This window comes from Lepisosteus platostomus, chromosome 5 (genome assembly GCF_059453375.1).
Source record: "Lepisosteus platostomus isolate fLepPlt1 chromosome 5, fLepPlt1.hap1, whole genome shotgun sequence".
Lineage (NCBI taxonomy): Eukaryota > Metazoa > Chordata > Actinopteri > Semionotiformes > Lepisosteidae > Lepisosteus > Lepisosteus platostomus.
The window spans coordinates 2583213-2610643 of NC_142615.1; the positions used below are offsets into that span (position 1 = coordinate 2583213).

The 27431-nt window shown below is 55.5% G+C and overlaps 3 protein-coding genes across 6 annotated transcripts in view; 1 reads left to right on the plus strand and 2 right to left on the minus strand.

Annotated features, from left to right (window-relative positions):
- Positions 1-3948, minus strand: part of LOC148662448 (CD276 antigen-like) — a 68999-nt gene extending 65051 nt beyond the window's left edge. Inside the window, exons 1-4 of one of the 3 annotated variants that reach the window (XM_088632063.1) lie at positions 3626-3948; positions 2056-2111; positions 1416-1739; positions 909-1193 (exon numbers count right to left, since the gene is read on the minus strand). In XM_088632063.1, coding sequence (XP_088488189.1) covers positions 909-1193; positions 1416-1739; positions 2056-2101 — 655 coding nt within the window. In that variant the 5' untranslated portion in view covers positions 2102-2111; positions 3626-3948. Of the gene's footprint in view, positions 1-908; positions 1194-1415; positions 1740-2055; positions 2782-3590 lie in introns of all 3 variants that reach the window. The other 2 variants (XM_088632060.1, XM_088632062.1) reach the window with 2 other exon arrangements.
- Positions 3949-7075: 3127 nt separating this feature from the next.
- LOC148662453 (uncharacterized) lies at positions 7076-18142 on the plus strand. Of its 2 annotated transcripts, none has more exons than XM_088632122.1 (5): positions 7076-7684; positions 8177-8518; positions 12469-12609; positions 14349-14473; positions 14763-18142. In XM_088632122.1, the coding sequence occupies exons 1-5, from the start codon at positions 7642-7644 to the stop codon at positions 14895-14897; spliced, it is 786 nt and encodes a 261-aa protein (XP_088488248.1). In that variant the 5' UTR covers positions 7076-7641; the 3' UTR covers positions 14898-18142. The 2 variants fall into 2 exon arrangements, with proteins under 2 accessions (XP_088488248.1, XP_088488249.1); XM_088632123.1 differs by having other exon boundaries at positions 14400-14473.
- A 3697-nt stretch (positions 18143-21839) lies between these two features.
- rnf183 (ring finger protein 183) lies at positions 21840-27181 on the minus strand. The gene is made up of 2 exons (XM_088632112.1): positions 26369-27181; positions 21840-24591 (listed from the first exon to the last, which is right to left on the minus strand). Exon 2 carries the CDS (start codon positions 24479-24481, stop codon positions 23606-23608), a length of 876 nt encoding a protein of 291 aa, XP_088488238.1. The 5' UTR covers positions 24482-24591; positions 26369-27181; the 3' UTR covers positions 21840-23605.
- Positions 27182-27431: the final 250 nt, after the last annotated feature.

The following is a 27431-nucleotide window of genomic DNA, read 5'->3' on the forward strand; positions in this document are numbered from 1 at the left end:
TGTCTGACTGTGGTCAGGGACAGTGTCTCTGCTCTGGCTCAGTGCTGTGGGCTCACAGGGTGACCAGTGGTGTCTCACTGTGGTCAGGGACAGTGTCTATCTTGTTGGCTCACAGGGTGACCAGTGGTGTCTCAGGAGAGATGGTGACAGTGTCTCTCCTCTGAGACAGGAAACAGGAGTCCTCACCCCCAGTCATGCCCAGCGTTCCCAAGTGTCTCTGCTCCTTTAACATCTGACAGCTCCGGTCCAGAGAGTCCGTCTCCTGAGCAAACACTTCTCACTTCCTGTGTTTCCTCCACATGACCACAGCGACCGCGATCACGATGACCAGAGCAGAAGGAAGCACAATCGCTGGGATCAAGTGAGCTGCTCGATGAGGCGTCTCTGGAGCAGAGAAAGACAGCAACACTCTTATCATCAGTAAAGGAGGTGAAAGGAGCAGACATGTTTAGAGCTGGCAGCTCAAAAGACAAAATACATTACAGCCCCAAAAATGATTCATAAGAAGATCATCCAGCACTTCGGTGTCCAGACTCACCCTCCACAGTGACGATCAGAGTGCTGATGGTGTTTCCCTGAAGGTCCCTCACTGTGTAGCTCCCCTGATCAGCTGGTGTGAGGGAGCGCAGTGTCAGAGAGCCGTCCTGCACCCACACTCTCTGCTCGTACCCGGGGCCAGGGAGCCCTGCGCTGCTCAGGAAAACCCTGAGAGACCTAGTAGATCCTGCAGGATCAAACAGCACCTCCACCGGCTCTCCAGTGAACAGGGGGACAGACAGAGAGGCCCCAGCCTGCAGGGTGACACTGTCTCTGCGAGCTGGAAGACAATCAGGACAGAGAGCGATATAAGAACCCCCCTCTGTCAGGAGTGGAGACCCCTCTAGTCCCCCTGCTGTAGACCTGCTCACCCTCCACAGTGACGATCACAGTGCTGATGGTGTTTCCCTGAAGGTCCCTCACTGTGTAGCTCCCCTGATCAGACGCCCTCAGCTCCTGCAGCCTCAGCTCCTGATTGTCCACTGACACTCTGTCTCTGTACTGGGGGACACAGCTGGCTGTGCTGTTCTGGACAGAACACACTGAGGTCCAGTCTCCTGAGCCTGCAGGGTCAAACAGCACCTCCACTGGGTCTCCAGTGAACAGGGGCACAGACAGAGAGGCTCCAGCCTGCAGATTCAGGGTTGCTTTATGATCTAGGTGGAAAAAAATATTTACACTATTATCACAGATATTACTCCCTTCATATCCTGTTTGTGTGCTATGAGGGAATCGAGTGTTTCTGTGTAGTATGATTTGCACTTTTCTGTCCTCCTAACTAGCGTAGCTGAAGAATCTTTTTCTTCCTCTATAAACAGACACTTATGATATATCTCCCTTCCTACGATATGGAGAAACTGAGAGTCCCACAGACTTACAGGTGACAGAGAGCCGAACGTCCCCCAGAAACTGCAAGGAGCCCGTGAAATAGGAGCACTCGTACAGATCCGAGTCCGAGATCCGTGTGCGCCGCAGAGTCAGAGAGAAGTTCCCCTGTCCGATCCCGTCTCTTGAGACCTCAGCTCTGTGCTCGTACCCAGGACCAGCAAGTTCTCTTCCACCGTTGAATCTCCACACATTCCTGGTCGGAGTTCTCCAGATGACATGGAGCTCATTCTCCGGGATTCCCAGAGCTCTGCTCCCATTGCAGGGCAGGGTGACCCCATCCCCGACCCTCACCGACACCGAGGTCCCTGCGAGAGCTGGAATTGGGGGGACACAGGGAGAGACATCAGGAGAAGGGACATGAGGTTTGACACGACTTGATTAGATGTTGTTCTGCCCAGACAAACCCAGGCTTCTGGGAAATAATCTGGGAGTTCTTTGAGACGTCTGTTTTTTTTCAAACAGCACGAGATGTGGGGTATTGGTGGAGGATATGGGGTGCAGGAGGGGATGTGGGGTATTGGCGGAGGATATGGGGTGCAGGAGGGGATATGTGACAAAGCTGGGGACAGGGGGTACACCAGCAGATATATTGTGCCTGATGGGACAGGAGCAGGTGGGATCAGTACCTACCCTCTGTGTGCAGCAGGGTGAAGAGCAGAGGGAGGAACAAGCCCATCAGCACAGCCCTGCAGAGAGACAATCCAGTCACAGTCCACCTCACTCATGTCTGTACAGCCCAACACACACCACCTGGCACCTGACTGATGTCCCAGCTCCTGGACCCCCTGGGGATCTGCACTGGTTCCCACTGGGATCCACACCCAGCTCCTGGACTCCCTGGGGATCTGCACTGGTTCCCACTGGGATCCACACCCAGCTCCTGGACTCCCTGGGGATCTGCACTGGTTCCCACTGGGATCCACACCCAGCTCCTGGACTCCCTGGGGATCTGCACTGGTTCCCACTGGGATACACACCCAGCTCCTGGACTCCCTGGGGATCTGCACTGGTTCCCACTGGGATACACACCCAGCTCCTGGACTCCCTGGGGATCTGCACTGGTTCGAACTGGGATACACACCCAGCTCCTGGACTCCCTGGGGATCTGCACTGGTTCCCACTGGGATACACACCCAGCTCCAGGACTCCCTGGGGATCTGCACTGGTTCCCACTGGGATACACACCCAGCTCCAGGACTCCATGGGGACCTGAACTGGTTCCCACTGGGATCCACATCCAGCTCCTGGACTCCCTGGGGATCTGCACTGGTTCCCACTAGGATACACACAAACACACCCAGCTCCTGGACTCCCTGGGGATCTGCACTGGTTCCCACTGGGATACACACCCAGCTCCTGGTGCAGGAGACATGACGCACAGAGGACAGGCCTGTATCTGGGTCATGAGATCTATGCAAATACTCCTAATCTAATGTGCTCATCTCTTTCCTGGAGGAGATCAGACTCAGTATCGGTCACAAACTCTCTCCTCTCAATGTCCACCCCCTGTCAGTTACCAGTGCAGGTCTGTCTTTTCCGAGAACGCTGCTCTCGTCAGGCTCAGGCTGTATGCAAGAGCACTTCCAGCATTCAAGATGAAGTCATACTTCAGGGCTGGGAGAGGCCATCACAGGGCCAGACGGGCAGAGAGACCCACCTCAGCACAGATCTGCAGTCAGACCAGAGTCCCTGCAGCAGCAGAGGCAGCAGGGACAGACCAGCTGGGAGTGGATTACTTGTTTAAAACACGCATTGCTGGGTGTATGTACAGTATGAGAGTGCACCGCCCGGAGCACAGAGAGGCCAGGCCTGCTGTATCTGGGGTGCATCCGGGTCGCGTCCGGGTCATGTGATCCGTGTCTATACTGTGCAAATACTCCTAATCTGATGTGTTTATCTCTTTCCTGGAGGAGATCAGACTGTCAGTATCGGTCACAAACTCTCTGCTCCCTGTCTCCACCCTCTCTGTTACCAGCGCAGGGCTGTTCATCATTTTTGGGATTTGGAAAATGTTTCAACAAGAGGCGCACATCGGAAAGCAGTTTCACTTTCTCTCCGGCGAGATCACGATAATGAATATCTTCGGATCGCGCCTCTGTGACTGTGACCAGGGTCAAGTTCAGAGCCTCCCGGAACAGTGGTTTTGTTGACACAAGACTCCCTACCTCCCTGTTGATGATGAATTCAAGTCGAAACTGACCCGAGCGTCCGGCTTCCTCCTTCTGCGGCTCGACTCGTGCGCCGCGCAGAGGATTGTGGGCCGTCCGGGGCGGGAGTCAGATTGCAGAAGTCAGGAGGGGCGTGGAGGAGACAAATCTACAGGCATATTACAGACTTTTACAACAAAGACATATCCTAAAATATTGACATATACTGTAGACAGATGGAGCATTACTGGGAGACAGGCTCACTGTCTGTTCCTCAGGCTGGGACAGGAGATCACACACTGTATTATTATTATTGAGAGACAGGCTCACTGTCTGTTCCTCAGGCTGGGACAGGAGATCACACACTGTATTATTATTATTGAGAGACAGGCTCACTGTCTGTTCCTCAGGCTGGGACAGGAGATCACACACTGTATTATTATTATTGAGAGACAGGCTCACTGTCTGTTCCTCAGGCTGGGACAGGAGATCACACACTGTATTATTATTATTGAGAGACAGGCTCACTGTCTGTTCCTCAGGCTGGGACAGGAGATCACACACTGTATTATTATTATTGAGAGACAGGCTCACTGTCTGTTCCTCAGGCTGGGACAGGAGATCACACACTGTATTATTATTATTGAGAGACAGGCTCACTGTCTGTTCCTCAGGCTGGGACAGGAGATCACACACTGGGCTGCCAGTTCAGCTGAGTTCCCTCCTCCCTCTACCAGTAGGATTGGGACCCATTGTGATTCTGGCAGGTGTGGGAACTCTGGGATTAGATTTCTGAATTTCGGGAAGAATGTTTCTCTAATCCCAGAGTATCTGTCACAGTGCAGTAGGAAGTGCACCTCTGTCTCTATTTCTCCCCGCTGGCAGTGGGAGCACAGCTTGTCCTCTCCGGACAGCCAGGTCTGCCTGTGTCCAGTTTCTGTGTCCAGGCTATGGCCACTGAACCTGTCCTCTCTGGACAGCCAGGTCTGCCTGTGTCCAGTGTGTGTGTCCAGGCTGTGGTCACTGAGCCTGTCCTCCCTGGGGAGCAAGGTCTGCCTGTGTGCAGTGTCTGTGTCCAGACTGTGGTCACTGAGCCTGTCCTCTCTGGACAGTCAGGTCTGCCTGTGTCCAGTGTGTGTGTCCAGGCTGTGGTCACTGAGCCTGTCCTCTCTGGACAGTCAGGTCTGCCTGTGTCCAGTGTGTGTGTCCAGGCTGTGGTCACTGAGCCTGTCCTCTCTGGGCAGCCAGGTCTGCCTGTGTCCAGTGTGTGTGTCCAGGCTGTGGTCACTGAGCCTGTCCTCTCTGGACAGCCAGGTCTGCCTGTGTCCAGTGTGTGTGTCCAGGCTGTGGTCACTGAGCCTGTCCTCTCTGGACAGTCAGGTCTGCCTGTGTCCAGTGTGTGTGTCCAGGCTGTGGTCACTGAGCCTATCCTTTCTGGGCAGCCAGGTCTGCCTGTGTCCAGTGTGTGTGTCCAGGCTGTGGTCACTGAGCCTGTCCTCTCTGGACAGCCAGGTCTGCCTGTGTCCAGTGTGTGTGTCCAGGCTGTGGTCACTGAGCCTGTCCTCTCTGGACAGTCAGGTCTGCCTGTGTCCAGTGTGTGTGTCCAGGCTGTGGTCACTGAGCCTATCCTTTCTGGACAGCCAGGTCTGCCTGTGTCCAGTGTGTGTGTCCAGGCTGTGGTCACTGAGCCTGTACTTCGTCAGGGTTTGTTTCTCTTTGCTGTTATTTAGCTTGGTTAGATATTCGGCAAGTTTGTATTGTCTGCTTAGGGTTCTGTAGCATTCCAGTTTATGTTGTTTGTGTGTGTGTGTCCCAGTGTATGAGATATTGCTGTGATGTGCTTGAGTCTGGGTTGTGGTGCTCTAGCAGTGCTGTCCTGAGGCTGGTTGTGTGTTGTGTGTATTGTGCTGTGATGTGCTTGAGTCTGAGTTGTGGTGCTCTAGCAGTGCTGTCCTGAGGCTGGTTGTGTGTTGTGTGTGTGTTGTGCTGTGATGTGGTTGAGTCTGAGTTGTGGTGCTCTAGCAGTGCTGTCCTGAGGCTGGTTAGTGTCGGTGTTGCTCAGGTCAGTGAGCCTCAGGACCAGCTGGCTCAGGGGGCTCTGTTCTGGGCTCAGCTCTTGGCTCAGCAGGGCTTTGTGGTGGTAGGAATTTTTGGTTGCTGTTTTTTAGGTGTAGCCAATACTTTAATACTCTCTTCTGTATGTTTATCAATAGTGGGTACTGGTCTGCACCCGTTGTTAGACTGCAGAGTTTCTGTGGGGTGTTTGTCCCATTGAGTGTACTCCTGGTCTGTGAGGGGACCCCACACTTCACTGCCGTATAGGGCAATGGGTGGGATTACACTGTCAGATATTTGGAGCCTTTCAAATAAACCCTCTCTTCTGACAATAGCGCCCTCTCCTGGGCGTCACTCAGACTGTCACCTCCAGCCAGAACCAGCCTGAGGAGCTGCAGATCTCAGGACATAAACCCCAGTAACAGCACACCTGGGTCTAGCTTGTTTCGAGCACTGGAGCAGGAAATAAAACCTTTTTTTTAGTTTTGGTTCCTAAGAGACAGGCGGACTGATGTTTATCTTCGAGTCTGAATACACATAGATTTAGAATTTAGAAGACAGTGAAGACAGCCAGCAGGGGGCGCTCTCACCCTGCGGTCTGTGTGGGTCCTGATGCCCCAGTATAGTGACGGGGGACACTGGGCTGTAAACAGGCGCCCTCCTTCGGATGAGACGTCAAACCGAGGTCCTGACTCTCTGTGCTCATTAACAATCCCGGGGTGTCTCTCGAGAAGAGTAGGGGTGTTACCCCAGTGTGCTGGTCAAATACCCCCCCTGGTCTTTACCCATCATGGCCTCCTAATCACCCCCCCTCTGAACTGGCTCCATCCCTCTGCTCTCCTCCCCACTGAGAGCTGTTGTGTGCTGAGCGGACTGGCGCATCATCCAGGTGGGGGTACACACTGGTGGGGGAGGAGGGGATCCCCAATCCCCATTAATGTACAGAGCTCTGAGGGGAGAGTCCAGAGAAGAGGCGTGTGAGGAATGATGATGATAATGATGATGATGATGATTATTAATTATTATTATTCGATATGCCCCGAAGAGGAGAGCTCTATCCAGGTCTCTGTGCATCGAGGCAGCCGACGAGACTCTTACGCGGTGCTTTCAGATCTTAATCGACAGACTCGAAGACATCAGAGGCACAGGAGAGCAATGCTGTCGGACGTTTCCTCTCCTATGCGCAGCGACGCAGATTGTGTGTTGTGAACGGCCTTTGATTGCGTCTGCTGCGCAAGGACACTGCGCAGAGAGGGAAGAGAAAAGAGAGACAGCCCGCTGCCTAGCGCGGGGTGGCGGAAGACGGGGTTTTCAGAAGCCGACGAGGTCTGACCGAAGAGAGGTTACAGTTCTGGGCGGTGGGGCGCCGCCTGGCGGCCGAGGACGCGCACTGCAGCGAGTGGAATCCGCGCTCCCGGCGGCGCAGGTGAACTTGGAAAAAAAAACAACAACCACCCCTGAACATCGATCTCCCTGAACACCAGGGACCAAAGGGGCGATGTACACGCGACACCATGCACAAACATCTGCACAAACCAAAACACCCCACCGATACAGTCTGTACAAGACTCGCCCCTCAAATACCACACCGTGCTTATTTTAAGAGTACACGTCCTGCAGATGTCGAGATAAATATATATCGATATATATATATATATGTCGTTATCTGCACACCCGAAGACGGCGTGTACGCTGGGCAGGCTGTCTGGGCGCAACCCGTCGAAGGTCTTGTGGATATCATGACAGTCACCCGGTAGTGTGTGTGTGTGTGTGTGTGTGTGTGTGTGTGTGTGTGTGTGTGTCTGGTCTCCCCCCCAGCTTCTGAACCCCCCCCAGGCCCGAGGGATGATAACGCCCTTTCTCGCAGCCGGGCCAATGAACCGCGATCCCGCCCAGTGCCGCCCTCCCCCCCACGGAGGAGGGAAGGGGGGGTCTCCCTCGCACCCCCACCTGGCCACCAGTCTGTCTGTCAGTCAGGGGTGAGCGGGGTCCACAAGCAGCAGCAGCAGCAGACATGACTGTCCCCGCCGGCCCGGCCGTTCTCGTCGTCCTGCTCCGTGAGTACCGCCAGTCCGGCTGGACCCGGCTGAGTCTGAGGCCGGCACCGCGGCGGGTCCGGGCGTCCGTCGATCAGGAGCCGGGGGGGGGCGGCGGTGCACCTGACGGGGTCGGGACGCGTCGTGCCGATGCAAAACAAAAAGTTTGCAAAGTCTGCACTTTGATTTCACCCATCAGCGTGCCAGTTTTGTGTTGTTTTGTGTTGTTTGTGTGTCCACCCTGGATGCTCTTACTGCCTTTGGGGATGGAATTGAAAATTGAAAAAAAGTTGTGGCGGCGCGCCTCGCTTTCTTATATCGATTTTTTTCCGGGGGGGGGGTTGTTTTTAGCGATAAACCGCCCGTGTGAGAGATCCCGCAGAGAGAAGATTTTGGCGGAGAGATGAAAACTATTCTTTCGTGTCGCCCCTCGCCCGTGGGCCGGACCCACGCGGTCGGCCGGCTCCTGGTCCCTGACTCAAACCCGTTTTCGTCTCCCCCTCCCCTCCGCAGTCACCCGGGACCTCGTCGCCGGCTCCATCGTGACCGCGCCCGTCCGGCCCGGGGGCAACGTCACCCTGCGCTGCGACATCCCGCTCCAGTACGAGACCCTGTGGTTCGTCCAGCGGCCCAACGCCACGCCGGCCGTGGGGGTGGCGGTGTCCAAGAGCCTGCAGGGGGGGGTCGTCCACCGGGGGCCGGACCCGCGCCTCACCGGCGAGCTGGACGCGACCGCCGGTTCCGTCCGCCTGCGGATCCGGGACGTCGGCGAGGCCGACCTGGCGATGTACTACTGCGCCGACCGGGTCGGCGGGCGGCTGGTCGTGGGGAACGGCACCCGGCTCGTCTTCCCGGGTAAGAGACAGGGCCGTGCCGTTTCCACACAGCGCGCAAGCCCACCCGACACCGAGGCGCTTCATCCGGCACCGGGTCGCCCAAGCTGCGGGCAGCAAGGCGAGGGGTACAGACTCCCCCAGTCCAGTCCAGTCCAGTCTCTTGTCTCCGGGGGCTTAAATTCACGTTTTCACGACACAACCATACCAACGCACGCGTGACAACCCTCCCCCAGACGTCGGCACGGGAGACACGGCTGGGGAGACCAGAGAGAGTGCGTGTTTCGCGCGGTTTGGGAGGGAGAGAGAGAGAGACGGGTTTAAAGACCGAAACGGGTCAATTTTGGGGGGGGCTTTTACGCCTGCGGGTGATGGCGGAGGGGGTCCGACGCCCGAGTCGGCATCGTCCCCGGCGAGGTCCCCAGAGTCCTGATCTCCCGGGCGTCTCCCGTCGTCTCTCGTGTTCCGATCGGCCGATCACCGATCGATTCGCTCGGCTGGGCCAAGAAGAGGGAGTTAGGGTGGGGTCAGGAATCACCCCCCCGCCGTCGCCAACCCGTGCTCAGTGTGTGGACTGACTGGCCCGTGTCCCGTGTCCTCTCCAGCCGACGCGACCTCGAAACAGATGTCTAATCGGGTCGTCGACGCACCGGGGGGGGGGGGGATCGATGCGCCGAATCGATCCAGAGCTCAGCTGGGACGAGACCCGCGGGAGGCAGGCAGGCAGGCAGGCAGAAAGACCCGGGTTTTTATGAACTCGCTAAATTCATCCGTTTTCAAAATCCCTTTAAAAGGAGAGAAAGAAGAGAAAACGTCCCGAAACGTTTGCAATCTGTAAAAGGTCGCCGATCATTTCGGACACTGAAATTTCGGACACACATTCCGGACGACCTGAACCGGGAGACACGACGAGCCTGTGAGACCGAACACACGTTGGTATTTCCCAATATCTGGTATTGATTTTATTCTGGTGGCGATGAAGCGCGTCCTGTACACGTGATGATAACACGGCGGGCGAGCGGGGGGGGTGGATGTTATTTTAAAACCCCGGAGTCTCGGCCGGCGCTCACGCTTAAATCGCAGGAAAATGAGCACGAAAGAAACGCGTTTCGTAGCCAAACGAACCGGTATAAATAACCGGCGCCCCCCAAAATCATGAGCAACAGCAATATGACCGATGAATCGTACGCGAGAGATCTACCATTTTGACGCCGCTTTCAGCCTGATCCAGCCCATTAATAATTCCACACGCAGTATTCGTAGATTAATAAGAATTCAGTAGATAGATTCGTTTACGGTATCGACATATTTATTCATGGTCGCTGTGTGAGTGAACGAGCGGTGTGCGTCTATTAATTCCGCTGGACCGGCCGTTCCCAGAGCCGCCTTTCTCTGTGCGTTTTAATCCTCCCCGCTCGGATTAATGTTCCCGAGTCCTGTTTGCTGCTCAATTTACAGAAGTCCCCCCCCAGGTCAACAGTTCTGTTAAACGAATCGCACCCCTGCCTCGCGTTCGCCGCGTCCCGGGTTCAAAGGTCAGAACGCGGCCCGAGGACCCAAGTACGGGTTTCTTGAAAACTTCGATTTAGGACACAACGTTTCGGCTGCGGGGGTCTTCCTCAGGGGTGAGGGGGAGAGAGAGGGCAGTCGGTCGATAAAAGCGCCCGGAGAGGCTCTTCACTCCTCAGTTGTCCAGCTCCGTCTCCGTGGCGTGACGGGGAATCCGCGCACGACGTCCCTCCGCCCGCGTGTCGCCAGTAATTTATGATTATTTAATTCATAAATAATCATCATAAACACAACACGATTTTATATCGCGCCTTTAACATTGACAGTGTTTTTATAACATTAACATGATTTTATATAGCGCCTTGAACACCGACAGTGACCTGTTTCTGGACTGAACGCATCTACACATCTACTGCTACATCTGTTCTCTTTCTCTTTCCCGTTTATAACCGTATTCTGTGCAATATATGCCAGGGAACTGTGCAATACATTTACATCTATATTTATATTTCTATCTATATTTACATCTATATTTATAGTCATATGTGTGATACGATTTTTCTGCGTGCTGTTCTCTTCTAGTTTGTTCTTTGTGTGTCCGGACTGTGAGTCGCTCTTTTAGTGCACCCTCACTGTACTGATTGTATTGTATGTATTGTACTATTAGTATATAATTCGTTACACTGTGGTTGTGTTGTGTGTGTTAAGCTGCTGTTGCACTGCAATTTCCCTCACGGGATCAATAAAGTATCTCTCTATCTAAAGATGGCTTCTCAATGCGCTTGACGGGACGACAGCTGTAGTACAGTGAGAGCTATATCTATAAAGAAAGGTATAAGTATGATTTGGAATGACAAGTGAGAGTCCATCGGATCCCGTTTTCCGAAGCTGCAGGAGTCTCCCGGCGCCAGAACAAGCGAGGGAGAAAACCGGGAAGAACTGGGGAACTGGGGGACAGCTGAGGAGAGCTGGTTGGAGAGAGAGAGAGAGAGGGGTCGGATCGGCAGGGTAACGGTCTGTACAAACAAGCTTCACTTTGATAAATAGCTCACCGCTCCACACCCGCCTCCGTGTCAGTCTTTGCTTCGTGTTAAGATATACAACATATTTTGGCGACGAGGATGGGGCAGAGGCATCTGATGGACTCTTGTAATTCCAAATAATACTTGTACCTTTATTTTATATATCACTTCACTACAACAACAACTCATACAAAAAGAACAGCCGGGATTAAACACGAATTACCACACGCGTTGGAGACCGCGGACGGCGGTACTAAATACAGCAGGGGGGAGGACAGAACAGAACAGAACCGGGTCGGGAGAGGCTCTTCTGCAGAAAGAGGAGGTTTGGCGTCTGGGTTTGAAGGCGTTCAGAGAAAGGGGACGTGCCGAACCGTTCTCCCTCCTGCCTTCGCGGACGGAGAAAGGTTCCCCTGCGTTTCTGTCAGATCAAACCCGGTCCTTGAATTCTCCCAGGGCATCGGTACGTTGGTAATCGCTCCAGCAAACGTTTGTAATGAGTTCATGACACGATCATATTATTTCGTCGATAACATTTAACGTAGGAACGAATCATTTCTCTTTTCCTGCACTTTCTTTTTTTAACCCGAACTCGGAAGTTTTGAACCCAAAAAGTCTACAGACGGCGGCCCCGATTTTACATTTAGCGGTGAGGTCATTTAACAAGTCGTGACGTTTCTGGGGCGTATGGACGAACAGCATATATATATATATTTATTGTACATGGTTAAAATCCCCGCGATCATCTCCACGTCTTGACTATAATGGGTGAACCCGTAGTTGCCTTTCCCGCCGGAGACAAGGCGAGCTGTAGTCGTGCGCGTCCTGTTTTTGTGTTGTTGTTGTTGTTGTTAAAAGTGTTATTTTGACGTGGGCAAAGATCATGTCCCCCAGGGGGAAACGGAAAAAAAAATATCATAAGTGGGAAATGTATTTGGTACGAATACCGCAAAGCCAACAGTGTTTGTAAGGGGACCCGTAGGAGTGTTTTGTCACGCCAGCGCTATTCTGTGCTTGTTCTGGCGATCAGAGCCGTGCCGAGGCTCTGCAGTAGGGGACTTCACCGCCCTGTGTTCGCGCACAGAGGGGTTCTTCACCGCGCTGAGCTCTGGGGACACACACACACACAGCACAGCACAGCAGACAACCACACACGATGTGCACACCACCTCACACACACGCATAGTCAATAATAAGAACAGGGAACGGACGCATACAGTAAATGTGTTTCTGGACGGTAGATCTGTAAAAAGAAAAAAAAAACCCTTTGACAGACCGTGCGGGAAGCTCGTAGCGCCGACGTGTATGGCTTTGCGCAGCGAGTGGTTGAGGACGTGCGCTGCAGGAGGGGGGAGACTGCTCCTGGGTCTGGGGGGAGGGGGGTCCGTGCTGTACCGCTGTCCGGACCTGAGCTCTGATCCTGGGCGTTGGTGTCCTTCAGGAGGGGGGAGGAGCACTGACCTGGAGGAGGAGGAGGAGGTGGACCGGTCCTGCATGCTGTGCTGGTCACTGCTGGCCTCGGTCCTTCTGCTGGGGGTCCTGGGGTCGTCCGCCTGGGTCTACTGGTGCCGTCGGCAGAAAGGTGAGAGGGCTGCCCTGATCATCTTCATCACCGCCATTACCAGCATCTTCATCACAATCACCTCCACTACATCATCTTCATCACCACCACCTTCATCACAATCACCTCCATTACATCATCATCATTGTTGTCATCATCATCTCCACCTTCATCACAATCACCTCCATCTTCATCAACATCAACATCCATGACAATCACCTCCATCTTCATCAACATCACAATCACCTCCATCTTCATCAACATCACAACCTCCATGACAATCACCTCCATCATCATCATCACCACCTCCATCACAATCACCTCCATCTTCATCAACATCACGACCTCCATCACAGTCACCTCCATCACAATCACCTCCATCTTCATCAACATCACAAACTCCATGACAATCACCTCCATCATCATCATCATCACCACCTCCATCACAATCACCTCCATCTTCATCAACATCACAACCTCCATGACAATCACCTCCATCATCATCATCACCACCTCCATCACAATCACCTCCATCTTCATCAACATCACGACCTCCATCACAGTCACCTCCATCACAATCACCTCCATCTTCATCAACATCACAAACTCCATGACAATCACCTCCATCATCATCATCATCACCACCTCCATCACAATCACCTCCATCTTCATCAACATCACAACCTCCATGACAATCACCTCCATCATCATCATCACCACCTCCATCACAATCACCTCCATCTTCATCAACATCACGACCTCCATCACAGTCACCTCCATCACAATCACCTCCATCTTCATCAACATCACAAACTCCATGACAATCACCTCCATCATCATCATCATCACCACCTCCATCACAATCACCTCCATCTTCATCAACATCACAACCTCCATGACAATCACCTCCATCATCATCATCACCACCTCCATCACAATCACCTCCATCATCATCATCATCACCACCTCCATCACAATCACCTCCATCTTCATCATCATCATCACCATCACCAGCATGATCCACAACAGCAGCAGCACCTTCGTCGTCAGGCAGTAGCGAGCCCGTCCTGGTCACACAGACGAATCTAACTCGCCCCTCCCCACACAGCACCTACCCCTGGACCACATCACAATCCCAGTGCCCACCCACCTGCGACTGACAAGCTCCCTCCTACCTCTTCTGCACAGGGGTATGCGATGGGCGCTCAGTGGGTGGAGTGCAGTTTTAATCTGCTCGGGGACCTACGGAGGCGTCTTTTGCAAAAACAAAATGCCCATAACGTCTTAGTTTGCTTCAAGAACCTCAGCTTACAAGTCCCTGACAGCACGAACAGTGTTCCTGTGTTGGTTTTCTGCCCCAGCGACTTGAAAAAGCGCCGTTTCTGAATCTGGCTTATATTAGCAAGAATGTGAAAGAATGTGACCCGATCACCCCCATAACGCCTTCCAGTCAGACAGCGAGCTGTAAATATGTCAGCGACAGAGGGGGGCTGTACCCCAGTGTTAGACTGGACCGACCCGATCACCCCCATAACGCCTTCCTGAGACAGCGAGCTGTAAATATGTCAGCGACAGAGGGGGGCTGTACCCCAGTGTTAGACTGGGCTGACCTGATCACCCCCATAACGCCTTCCTGAGACAGCGAGCTGTAAATATGTCAGCTGTACCCCAGTGACGGCCTGAGCCGACCCGATCACCCCCATAACGCCTTCCGGTCCCACCCTTTTCCCCCATTTGGCGATCTTGCTCGGCTACCGCAGGGCCAAACCGGAGCAGCAGTGGGGTAACCGAGCGGTCCGTGTCCCCCTCAGGCCCGGGAAGCGCCGGGGAGCCCGGGGGCGGGCGGGCGAGCGCGGAGAGGAGGCGCGGCGCAGGCACGGCGCAGGTAAGCCCGCCGTCTCCCGCGGCGCTAGAGTCTAGAGATCAGGACCCCTGGGGCGGATTCCCTCTCCGCGCAGCGATCCAGGTGGAGCGCCCTCACACACAGGCGTGCCACAGCGCAGAGGCGATCTGGATTCGAACCCGTCGCCCCTCCGGCCACACCCCCAGAGGCCCTGTGACTGGTGCCTCCAGAGGGAGGATAAACGTGTGTGTGTGTGTGTGTGTGTGTGTGTGTGTGTGTGTTTTCAATCGCGAGCCCCACTCTGTGCCGCGCGTGTCTGTTTCCCCTGCAGGACGACGACGACGACGAAGCGCTGAACTACGCCACGCTGCAGATCCAGGGCGGCCCGAAACGCCCCCGGAGCAAACCTCCGCAGCGCGCCGAGTCTTCCCTGTACTCGGAGGTGGAGTACCGCCGGAGGGTGTGATGGTCCCGATCGGACAACCCCCCCCCCCCCCCGGGGGTCATCGCGTGGGCTGTCTCCCAGGACCCTTTTTCTCCCGGGCCTTTTTCGGACTCGCTGCGGTGCCGGAGCCACAGCGTCGGACTCGCCCTGACCCGGCCCGCGGAGCGTTCCGCGTTGCGAAACTGTCGCGCCGCGAAACAACGTGTACCGCAGTCGTGTGCGTTCGCAGGACGTCCTGTTCTCGGCGTCCTGGAGGCCCGGAGAGGTGCGATAATACACGCAGGCTGGCGTGGATGCGATTGTGGTTGTTGTTGTTGTTGTGATTGTTATTAGTTTTATTAGCATGGCGACGAGGATGTCGTTGGAAACTGCAGACCGGCCTTGTGTCGCACGTCTGGGAGTGCTTGTTTACAGGTCTCGCGCCCGGCGCTGGGGAGGATGTGTGTGTGTGGTTGTGCGCGCTGGTGTGTTGCGCTGCACCTCACTGCACGGGCCGCCCAGAGCGTGTCACAGGTTTGTAGGTCGCGGTGAACATGGGCGGCGAGAGCCCCCCCCCCCCGGCCCGGACCCGAGAGAGACACAAAACAGACACCTGCTTGTGCAAGAAGCGTCTGGTCTGGAGGATGTCAGCGACGCGGAACGATCTCCTGGCTGGGCCGGGCTGAGCTGGGCTGTGCCGAGCCAAGCCAAACTAGGCTGAGCTGAGCTGGGCCGAACTGAGCCGAGCCAAACTGAACTGGGCTGCGCTGAGCCGAGCAAAACTAAGCTGAGCTGAGCTGAGCTGAGCTGAGCTAGGCTGGGCTGGGCTGAGCTGAGCTGGGCTGAGCTAGGCTGAGCTGAGCTGAGCTGAGCTAGGCTGAGCTGAGCTGAGCTGAGCTGAGCTAGGCTGGGCTGGGCTGGGCTGGGCTGAGCTGAGCTGGGCTGAGCTGAGCTGAGCTAGGCTGAGCTGGGCTGAGCTTGGCTGAGCTGGGCTGAGCTAGGCTGTACTGGGCTGAGCTGAGCTGGGCTGAGCTGAGCTGAGCTAGGCTGAGCTAGGCTGAGCTGGGATGAGCTGAGCTGAGCTAGGCTGAGCTGAGCTGAGCTAGGCTGAGCTAGGCTGAGCTGAGCTGAGCTAGGCTGGGCTGGGCTGGGCTGGGCTGAGCTAGGCTGAGCTGGCCTGGGTGCAGAGAGCTCTGAGCTGCTGCTGCTGTTGTTTACCTGCGAGGTGATCACAGGTTGACCAGCGTGCAGGTGAAGCTCGCCTGGCTTCCTTGCTTACACCTGCAGGGGAGGATGTGGTCTCTGGCCAGAGCGGAGTCTCAGCAAAACCACACCGCCCCCACCACCTCCCTCCTCTGATATCTGAGCCGCTCACACAGGGGGGAGTTTCCAGTGGCCGCGGTTATTGTCAGCCAGGCAAGTTTCCACCAAGAGACTCGAGTCTGAGGCTGGGGGGGGAGAGGGGGGTATTTCAAGAAAACACGCCCACAAGGAAGCCAGCTGTCAGCTCGTTATAAAGGCACCTCCACCAGTCTTTCTACACAAGACCAGACGGGAATCTAGATCACGAATGAGCTGTACTGGTCCCAGAGGGGTCAGTGTGTGTGTGTCTGCAGAGTCTGCAGGGCTGTCCAGTCCTGGTCCTGGAGGGGTCAGTGTGTGTGTGTCTGCATATCTCCAGGGGTCTTTAAAGCAGGGCTGTCCAGTCCTGGTCCTGGAGGGGTCAGTGTGTGTGTGTGTGTCTGCAGAGTCTCCAGGGGTCTTTAAAGCAGGGCTGTCCAGTCCTGGTCCTGGAGGGGTCAGTGTGTGTGTGTGTCTGCAGAGTCTCCAGGGGTCTTTAAAGCAGGGCTGTCCAGTCCTGGTCCTGGAGGGGTCAGTGTGTGTGTGTCTGCAGAGTCTCCAGGGGTCTTTAAAGCAGGGCTGTCCAGTCCTTGTGCTGGAGGGGTCAGTGTGTGTGTGTCTGCAGAGTCTCCAGGGGTCTTTAAAGCAGGGCTGTCCAGCCCTGCTCCTGGAGGGGTCAGTGTGTGTGTGTGTCTGCAGAGTCTCCAGGGGTCTTTAAAGCAGGGCTGTCCAGTCCTGGTCCTGGAGGGGTCAGTGTGTGTGTGTGTGTGTGTCTGCAGAGTCTCCAGGGGTCTTTAAAGCAGGGCTGTCCAGTCCTGGTCCTGGAGGGGTCAGTGTGTGTGTGTGTCTGCAGAGTCTCCAGGGGTCTTTAAAGCAGGGCTGTCCAGTCCTGGTCCTGGAGGGGTCAGTGTGTGTGTATCTGCGTACAAAGTATCTGTTACAAAGTGAATAATTAGAAGTCAGGGACTGTAAAATAAGAAAGTTACGACAGTACTAAGCACAAGTAAGGCATAGTTAGATTCAGAATCAGAATCGCACCGCCATCGGACTCCACTAGATACAGCGTGATGAATCGCAGGGAGGCTGGTGACCACAGAACAGTTCACTTCACAGCGAGAAGTGAAGACCTGGCTAGGGCGCAGTTCCCTCACCTCACCACACGAGGGCAGCAGCGCTACAACTCAAGTTCTGTATTAACCTCAGTGCAGTGTTCATGTCCTGGAGTGTCCAGTCAGTGTGTCTGTGTGAACCCCTCTCTCTCTCAGTGCAGTGTTCATGTACTGGAGTGTCCAGTCAGTGTGTCTGTATGAGCCCCTCTCTCTCTCAGTGCAGTGTTCATGTACTGGAGTGTCCAGTCAGTGTGTCTGTATGAACCCCTCTCTCTCTCAGTGCAGTGTTCATGTACTGGGGTGTCCAGTCAGTGTGTCTGTGTGAACCCCTCTCTCTCTCAGTGCAGTGTTCATGTACTGGAGTGTCCAGTCAGTGTGTGTGTATGAACCCCTCTCTCTCTCAGTGCAGTGTTCATGTACTGGAGTGTCCAGTCAGTGTGTCTGTGTGAACCCCTCTCTCTCTCAGTGCAGTGTTCATGTACTGGAGTGTCCAGTCAGTGTGTCTGTATGAACCCCTCTCTCTCTCAGTGCAGTGTTCATGTACTGGGGTGTCCAGTCAGTGTGTCTGTGTGAACCCCTCTCTCTCTCAGTGCAGTGTTCATGTACTGGAGTGTCCAGTCAGTGTGTGTGTATGAACCCCTCTCTCTCTCAGTGCAGTGTGTATCCGGTATGTATCTGTTGATCTTTACCTTCTTGTGCTTGGTGGAGGAACAAACAGGCTGTAGACAGACTGGTTTGAAATTCCTGTGATGTTCTGCATTCCACTGCCCTGCTGATAGAAGAGTGACAAATGTTTTCTCTCTCTGCCTCAGGCACAATAAACCTGTTTATTTCTTATTGATTCCCATTATATTGTGCAACTGGTGTACAGGCTTGTATCAAACACACTGTACATGCACACCTGTACAGACTCTTGTTGGACTGTAGCTCCTATTGAAACAGGACTGTCCTACTGCACTGGGACTGGAGCTCCTATTGAAACAGGACTGTCCTACTGGACTGGGACTGGAGCTCCTATTGTAACAGACTGTTCTACTGCACTGGGACTGGAGCTCCTATTGTAACAGACTGTTCTGCTGGACTGGGACTGGAGCTCCTATTGTAACAGACTGTTCTACTGCACTGGGACTGGAGCTCCTATTGTAACAGACTGGTCTACTGGACTGGGACTGGAGCTCCTATTGTAACAGACTGTTCTACTGCACTGGGACTGGAGCTCCTATTGTAACAGACTGTTCTACTGGACTGGGACTGGAGCTCCTATTGTAACAGACTGTTCTACTGGACTGGGACTGGAGCTCCTATTGTAACAGACTGTTCTACTGCACTGGGACTGGAGCTCCTATTGTAACAGGACTGTTCTACTGGACTGGGACTGGAGCTCCTATTGTAACAGGACTGTTCTACTGGACTGGGACTGGAGCTCCTATTGTAACAGACTGTTCTACTGGACTGGGACTGGAGCTCCTGCTGTAACAGACTGTTCTGCTGGACTGGGACTGGAGCTCCTATTGTAACAGACTGTCCTACTGGACTGGGACTGGAGATCCTATTGAAACAGGACTGTCCTACTGGACTGGGACTGGAGCTCCTATTGTAACAGACTGTTCTACTGCACTGGGACTGGAGCTCCTATTGTAACAGACTGTTCTACTGGACTGGGACTGGAGCTCCTATTGTAACAGACTGTTCTACTGGACTGGGACTGGAGCTCCTATTGTAACAGACTGTTCTACTGCACTGGGACTGGAGCTCCTATTGTAACAGGACTGTTCTACTGGACTGGGACTGGAGCTCCTATTGTAACAGGACTGTTCTACTGGACTGGGACTGGAGCTCCTATTGTAACAGACTGTTCTACTGGACTGGGACTGGAGCTCCTGCTGTAACAGACTGTTCTGCTGGACTGGGACTGGAGCTCCTATTGTAACAGACTGTCCTACTGGACTGGGACTGGAGATCCTATTGAAACAGGACTGTCCTACTGGACTGGGACTGGAGCTCCTATTGTAACAGACTGTTCTACTGCACTGGGACTGGAGCTCCTATTGTAACAGACTGTTCTACTGGACTGGGACTGGAGCTCCTATTGTAACAGACTGTTCTGCGGGACTGGGACTGTAGAAAGTCCTATAGTTTCCCCTTGCGTTTACTGGCCTGTGCCGATGTCTCCGCTCACGCGTGTTCCGGTTTCTACCTCGGATGGGCAGAAGAACATTCCTCCTGGTGACGCACCCGGGAGATCAACGCAGTCCGACCTGCTCCTCCGTCGGCGCTGAAACTCTGGCAGGAGCTCAAAGAGGGAACCTCACACCGAGCCAAAGACAGACATCTTCATCTTCACATCAATCACACAGCGAACGGGCGTAGCGGGTCACGAAAAGCGCAAAGGAGTCGAGCGAATTCGTTAATTTCCTCTTCGGAACAAAAACAAACACACACACACACACACACGCAAACGTATATAAATAAACTTCCCCACAATACAAAAAAAACCTGCTTCACGCGAAAGACTCACAGCTCCGTTTGTTTAGTTTGTCTGGTTTTTTAAAGACAAAACAAAAAGTCAAATACAAAAAAAACGAGGTTATACGCGTACCGATGTCACAATATGACGGTAAGAGCCAACCTCGGCTAGACGTTTCTCAACAGTGCAGAGGCTGTGTGGGGTTACGGGTCAGGGGTCACCTCAAATGGGCTCATCATTCCTGCCCTCGTCACCTCCCCGCTGTCATGTTTTCGCCAATATATATATATTTATTTAAACACCACAAATAATACAACACCAGGAGACAGAAGATTGAAACCGATCCAGAAATAGACACTTCTCAGCCAGAGGAATTCCCAACCGTAAAACAACAACAACAACAACTTTGAAAAACAATTAAGACATTTTTGCGTCCCGCTGTCGTTATCCAGGCCAGAGCCCTCTAACCCCTGTCAGTCATCAGCTGCCCCTCGCCGCCAAAAATAACTCATTCACCGGGTCAGCTTCGGCGTCCGTTTCGATGGGTGTTTCTCCCGGTAAAGCCTGCTCCGCGCCCCTGTTCACAGCTGGGGGGTATCTTATCGTCCGTGTGTATCGTCCCCAGCCCTGCAGTCTTCAAAGGCGCAGCCTGCTGTCAGGTTACGGGTTCAGGTGGTCTGTTTCATCTTGAACAAGCTAAGTTAGCTATCCCACCTGCGGGGGGTGTACTTCATATGCTGAAAGCGGTCGTTTATCGGCTGGTGGGATCTCAGGAATGCGCCCATACCTGTGAGGCGACCCCCACCACCACCACAAATCCACCCAGTCTAGGAAAAACCCCGACAACCAGTTCTGTCTGGCTCACCCCTGACCTGAAGAAAAAAAAAAACACCCAGATACCATTCGGCGTCTCGGCTGTGTAACAGAGGAACGGACGCTCGCTTCCGGTCAGTTCCGGTCAGCTCGGGACCGGGGGAAACTCTTTACAAAACCAAACACCAGCAGACCGCGGACAGGGGAAGTCGGGGAAAAGAGTTTAGATTCATAAGCATGCGCAAAAAAACAACAAAACACACACACACACACACTTTCACGTCGCCTCTTGGCGAGTGGTCTGTCGGCTGAAAACGGCACGTTCAGCTCACCCGCCTCCGTGACTCATACCATCACCCGGACACTCCAGACGTCGGGACATCGGACGGAAAACACCATCGGATTCAAGGACCACCCGCGCTCATAACCCACGCAGATCAGGGACTTCATTACACTCCTACAATCCCACACTGACAGGCTGAGGGAACTGAGTCTCTTCAGTCTGAAGGGAGCGTCCCACACTGACAGGCTGAGGGAACTGAGTCTCTTTAGTCTGAAGGGAATGTCCCACACTGACAGGCTGGAGGAACTGAGTCTCTTTAGTTTTGAACTGAAAAGAGGCCGGATAAGAGTATTAAAATCCTCAACAGCACTGAAAACTCAAGCCAGCAGGTGAACACTGAGACACAAACCTGCGTCTTTACACAGAGAGGGGTGGGGGTGGGGAACAGGCTGCCCAGCCCTGTGGTTGAAGCCGATACCCTGGGGCTTCTCTCCAGACACAGCTGGGTGAGCTCCTCCAGTCAGGACAGGAGGCTCTACTGTACACAGAGGGGGGGTGGGGGTGGGGAACAAGCTGCCCAGCCCTGTGGTTGAAGCCGATACCCCGGCTTCTCTCAGGACACAGCTGGGTGAGCTCCTCCAGTCAGGACAGGAGGCTCTACTGTACACAGAGGGGGGGTGGGGGTGGGGAACAAGCTGCCCAGCCCTGTGGTTGAAGCCGATACCCTGGGGCTTCTCTCCAGACACAGCTGGGTGAGCTCCTCCAGTCAGGACAGGAGGCTCTACTGTACACAGAGGGGGGGTGGGGGTGGGGAACAAGCTGCCCAGCCCTGTGGTTGAAGCCGATACCCTGGCTTCTCTCCAGACACAGCTGGGTGAGAGCTGGACAGAATGACCTCATGTCATTTGTGACCACTAAGGATATGCAGCTTTTACCCCCCCGGAGCGAAGGAAGAGGAACTCGGGGAGGGGTCCCTTCAAGTCACATGCGTTTATTTACACCAGGAATATGTACAAAGGAATACAGAATCACCCCCCCCCCCCACCACCACCACCCACCAGTGTCGATCTCCCCCATTCCAGCCTTGCGATTGGCTGGGCCGTTTCAGCGGGGTCCGCGCCGCCCAATCAGAGCGCTCCGGTCCGCCCCCGCCCGCCCCACGGGGGGGCGCGTCACCAGAGTCCTCTCACCCGGTGCTCGCCGGCAGCCAGCGCCTGCTGTATCGCTGTGCGACGGCAAACGGCTCCGCAGAGTCCCATCATGCAGCGCTCCAGCCCGAGGGCGCTTAGAGCATCGCAATCTCTCCTCCAGAAAGTGCCTCCTGTACTCCCAGTTCGCAGCTGGACCAGCGGGACACCGCCGGCGGGGGTCAGGGTTCAGCACTGCCGCCTCCCTGCGCTGGGGCCCCAGGTCCCGCTCCGGGTCTGGGGGGTTCGCTGTCTGTGTGGAGTCTGCATGCTGCCCCCTCCTTGTTCACTTGGGTTTCCTCCCACGGTCCACAGACAGGCTGCTGTGTGTGTGTGTGTGTGTGTGTGTGTGTGTGTGTGTGTGTGTGTGTGTGTGTGTGTGTGTGTGTCCTGTGATGGACTGGTGTCCTGTCCAGGGTGTGTGAGTGTGTGTCCTGTGATGGAATGGTGTCCTGTCCAGGGTGTGAGTGTGTGTCCTGTGATGGACTGGTGTCCTGTCCAGGGTGTGTGAGTGTGTGAGTGTGTCCTGTGATGGACTGGTGTCCTGTCCAGGGTGTGTGAGTGTGTGTGTGTGTCCTGTGATGAACTGGTGTCCTGTCCAGGGTGTGTGTGTGAGTGTGTGTGTATCCTGTGATGGACTGGTGTCCTGTCCAGGGTGTGTGAGTGTGTGTGTGTGTCCTGTGATGGACTGCTGTCCTGTCCAGGGTGTGTGTGTGTGTCCTGTGATGGACTGCTGTCCTGTCCAGGGTGAGCCCTGCCTTGTGCCGGTTGCCTGCTGGGACAGACTCCAGCTCCCCCAGTCTGTGACCCTGGACTGGAAGAAGCTGTCAGACAGCAGACGGGGGTCCGATGTCCCCTGGAGAGCAGTGAACTCTCCTCCTGGTGCGCAGGCAGTCACATGGGGCGGAGAGCGTAGGATTCGCCCAGATTCTCCAGCAAGTCCAGCCCACTCCTCCCAGCACCAGGCGCCCCCTGGACAGACGATTCGGCCACGATATCACTCCACTGTGACCCCGGGAGGGCACTGGAGCCACGATGCAGATCCAGACAGCGGGGGCCGCCCGGGGGGGTCGAGGGGGATCAGGAGCCGGGAGTCCTGACCACGGACATGACCGTCCACCCCCTGCAAACGAGGACCCGGGCGCTGCTCTGCCAGAGACCGTCCCACAGTCCCCACCGGCCGCGGCCAAACCGGACAGGAACAGGAAGCGGCGCCAGCCGCGGCCAACCGGACAGGAACAGGAAGTGGCGCCGGCCTCAGCCAACCGGAAAGGAACAGGAAGTGGCGCCGGCCTCAGCCAACCGGAAAGGAACAGGAAGTGGCGCCGTCCGCGGCCAAACCGGACAGGAACAGGAAGCGGCGCCGGCCGTGGCCAACCAGACAGGAACAGGAAGTGGCAGTGATTTCCCAGCAGGCCTCGCTGTCGTCCTGTGTCTCGGCTGAACGCCGGGCACGAACCCCTCCGAGGTAGCTGCTCCCCGGTTGCCTGCGCCCTCCGGCCCCTGCCAGCTGCGCCCTGCCCCGCCCTTCCTCCTCCTCCTCCTCCTCCTCAGGGATTGGGCTGGCCGGTGGCCTGCGACCCGGAAGTGTTGGGGGCCGAGGAGGAGGAGGAGGAGGAGGAGGAGGAGGAGGTGGGGCGGGAGCCGCCCCCCAGGCCGGGCACGGTCAGGAAGGCCAGGACCCCCAGCAGCAGCAGCACGACGATCACCAGCACGACCGCCGCCAGCACCCCGTAGTAGCACCCGTCGGAGCGGAAGAACCGCCGCAGGCGCCCGGGCGCCCGGCTGGGGGGGCGCCCCACCTCCAGGGACGGGCCGGCGGCCGCCCCGCCCCCCCGCTTGAGCCCCGGCAGGGCCCCGACGCCCCGCACGAAGAGCCGGCCCCGGCTGCGGTCGAAGCGCACGGAGAGCGGCGGGCGGCGGCGGCCCAGCGCGCTGGCGTCGGTGGCCAGCCGGGTGAGGTCGCGGCCGTGGGGCAGCGGCGTGGGCGCGCGGCACAGCGGGCAGGGCAGGCTGGTGAGGCGGGCCGAGGCCACGTTGATGCGGGCCAGGCACTCCAGGCAGAAGGTGTGCCCGCAGGCCAGCAGCTTGGGCGTCTTGAAGAGGTTGTCGAAGGCGCAGAAGCAGACGACGCACTCCTGCTCGCTCACCTCCAGGCCCAGCTCGCCCGGCTCGCCCGGCTCGCCCGCCTCCTCGCCGCCGGGCGCCTCCAGGGCCCTCCGCTCCCGCCGCCGCCGCCGCCGGCTCGCCCTCCCCTTCTCCGGCCCCGCGCCCGCGGCGGCCATCTTGTCCGCCCCCTTCTGGCTGCGCTCGCTGCTGGCGCTGCCTGGGCGGCGACCCCAAGCCCCGCCCCCGGCCCCGCCCCCGGCCCCGCCCCCCTCGGCGCCCTTGTCGCCGGCTTCCGTCGGCATGGCGACCGCTAGCATCGTCGGCGGCGGCGGCGGCGGGCGGGGGCTGGGGAAGTAGTCCCGGTCAGGAGGTCATCGGAGCCGGGCAGGGCGGAGGGATACGGTCTCCGGGCGCGGGCGGGGTGGTCCTAGAGGGGGTGGAAGGGAGAGGGTCACAGCTCGAATTCGGAAGGTAGGACAGGGCTGCGGGCCTCGGACGTGCGGACGCGCACCGGGGAGGCCCAGGGAAGCAGACAAGCGCGCGTGGCAGCATGGCGGAGGCACAGAACGACATTCAGGACATTCAGGAGAGCAGCTAGGTCTTTTGGACGGGGGCAGTGCACACCCAGATCAGGAAAAACATTCAGCACGATCACATGACGGGCGTACAACATCACAAGAGTAGAATATTAACTGCAGAATTAACCCCCCTCTCTCTCTCAGTGCAGTGTTCATGTACTGGAGTGTCCAGTCAGTGTGTCTGTATGAACCCCTCTCTCTCTCAGTGCAGTGTTCATGTACTGGAGTGTCCAGTCAGTGTGTCTGTATGAACCCCTCTCTCTCTCAGTGCAGTGTTCATGTACTGGAGTGTCCAGTCAGTGTGTGTGTATGAACCCCTCTCTCTCTCAGTGCAGTGTTCATGTACTGGAGTGTCCAGTCAGTGTGTGTGTATGAACCCCTCTCTCTCTCAGTGCAGTGTTCATGTACTGGAGTGTCCAGTCAGTGTGTCTGTATGAACCCCTCTCTCTCAGTGCAGTGTTCATGTCCTGGAGTGTCCAGTCAGTGTGTGTGTATGAACCCCTCTCTCTCTCAGTGCAGTGTTCATGTCCTGGAGTGTCCAGTCAGTGTGTCTGTATGAACCCCTCTCTCTCAGTGCAGTGTTCATGTCCTGGAGTGTCCAGTCAGTGTGTCTGTATGAACCCCTCTCTCTCAGTGCAGTGTTCATGTCCTGGAGTGTCCAGTCAGTGTGTGTGTATGAACCCCTCTCTCTCTCAGTGCAGTGTTCATGTACTGGAGTGTCCAGTCAGTGTGTCTGTATGAACCCCTCTCTCTCTCAGTGCAGTGTTCATGTACTGGAGTGTCCAGTCAGTGTGTCTGTATGAACCCCTCTCTCTCTCAGTGCAGTGTTCATGTACTGGAGTGTCCAGTCAGTGTGTGTGTATGAACCCCTCTCTCTCTCAGTGCAGTGTTCATGTACTGGAGTGTCCAGTCAGTGTGTGTGTGTGAACCCCTCTCTCTCTCAGTACAGTGTTCATGTACTGGAGTGTCCAGTCAGTGTGTCTGTATGAACCCCTCTCTCTCTCAGTGCAGTGCTCATGTACTGGAGTGTCCAGTCAGTGTGTCTGTGTGAACCCCTCTCTCTCTCAGTGCAGTGTTCATGTACTGGAGTGTCCAGTCAGGGTGTCTGTATGAACCCCTCTCTCTCTCAGTGCAGTGTTCATGTACTGGAGTGTCCAGTCAGTGTGTGTGTATGAACCCCTCTCTCTCTCAGTGCAGTGTTCATGTACTGGAGTGTCCAGTCAGTGTGTCTGTATGAACCTCTCTCTCTCAGTGCAGTGTTCATGTACTGGAGTGTCCAGTCAGTGTGTCTGTATGAACCCCTCTCTCTCTCAGTGCAGTGTTCATGTACTGGAGTGTCCAGTCAGTGTGTGTGTGTGAACCCCTCTCTCTCTCAGTGCAGTGTTCATGTACTGGAGTGTCCAGTCAGTGTGTCTGTGTGAACCCCTCTCTCTCTCAGTGCAGTGTTCATGTACTGGAGTGTCCAGTCAGGGTGTGTGTGTGAACCCCTCTCTCTCTCAGTGCAGTGTTCATGTACTGGAGTGTCCAGTCAGTGTGTGTGTGTGAACCCCCCTCTCTCTCAGTGCAGTGTTCATGTACTGGAGTGTCCAGTCAGTGTGTCTGTATGAACCCCTCTCTCTCTCTCACCTGCTCTCTCCTGGCTCCTCAGTCTGTCTCCACACAGGGTCCCTCTGTCTGTGTCAGCAGCTCAGCCTGTGTCTCCTCTTCCCTGCTGCTCCTGTGCTGTTTTCCTTCTGCTGCTCCCTGCACTGCTCAGAGTGTGTCCTCTCTGCCTCGGTCCTGCCTAGCAGGTCCGACCTGTCGGAGAGGTATGTATGACAGCATGACTAGGCGTGGGGGTGTCGCCCTGCTATCGTGAGCCAGCCTGTCATTGTGTACAGAGTGTGTGCGCGTGCAGTGTGTGCGTGTATCCGTCTACAGAGGGCCTGTGTGCACGTGCAGTGTGTGTGTGTGTATCTGTGTACAGAGGGTCTCTGTGTTAGTGTAGCGTGTGTGTGTATCTGTGTACAGAGGGCCTGTGTGCACGTGCAGTGTGTGTGTGTATCTGTGTACAGAGGGTCTGTGTGTTAGTGTAGTGTGTGTACCTGTGTACAGAGGGTCTGTGTGTTAGTGCAGTGTGTGTGTACCTGTGTACAGAGGGTCTCTGTGTTAGTGTAGCGTGTGTGTGTATCTGTGTACAGAGGGTCTCTGTGTTAGTGCAGTGTGTGTGTGTATCTGTGTACAGAGGGTCTGTGAGTTAGTGTAGTGTGTGTTTACCTGTGTACAGAGGGTCTGTGTGTTAGTGTAGCGTGTGTGTGTATCTGTGTACAGAGGGTCTGTGTGTTAGTGTAGTGTGTGTACCTGTGTACAGAGGGTCTGTGTGTTAGTGCAGTGTGTGTGTGTACCTGTGTACAGAGGGTCTCTGTGTTAGTGTAGCGTGTGTGTATCTGTGTACAGAGGGTCTTTGTGTTAGTGTAGTGTCTTTCAGTGTATAAAAGGCTGTCCCAGAATAAGCAGGTGTATATAATATTGTGAGAGTGTCCCGTGTCTGATAATGTCTACGTTATACAGCATTCACAGAGGTGTCTTACACCACTGCTGCGACAGTGAGGAGCTCAGCATGGACACCAGCCATTGGACAGGTAGCAACGTTACCTCTTTGACAACACTGGAAACAGGTGTGTGTCTGCGGACTGGGCGGCCCTGCTCT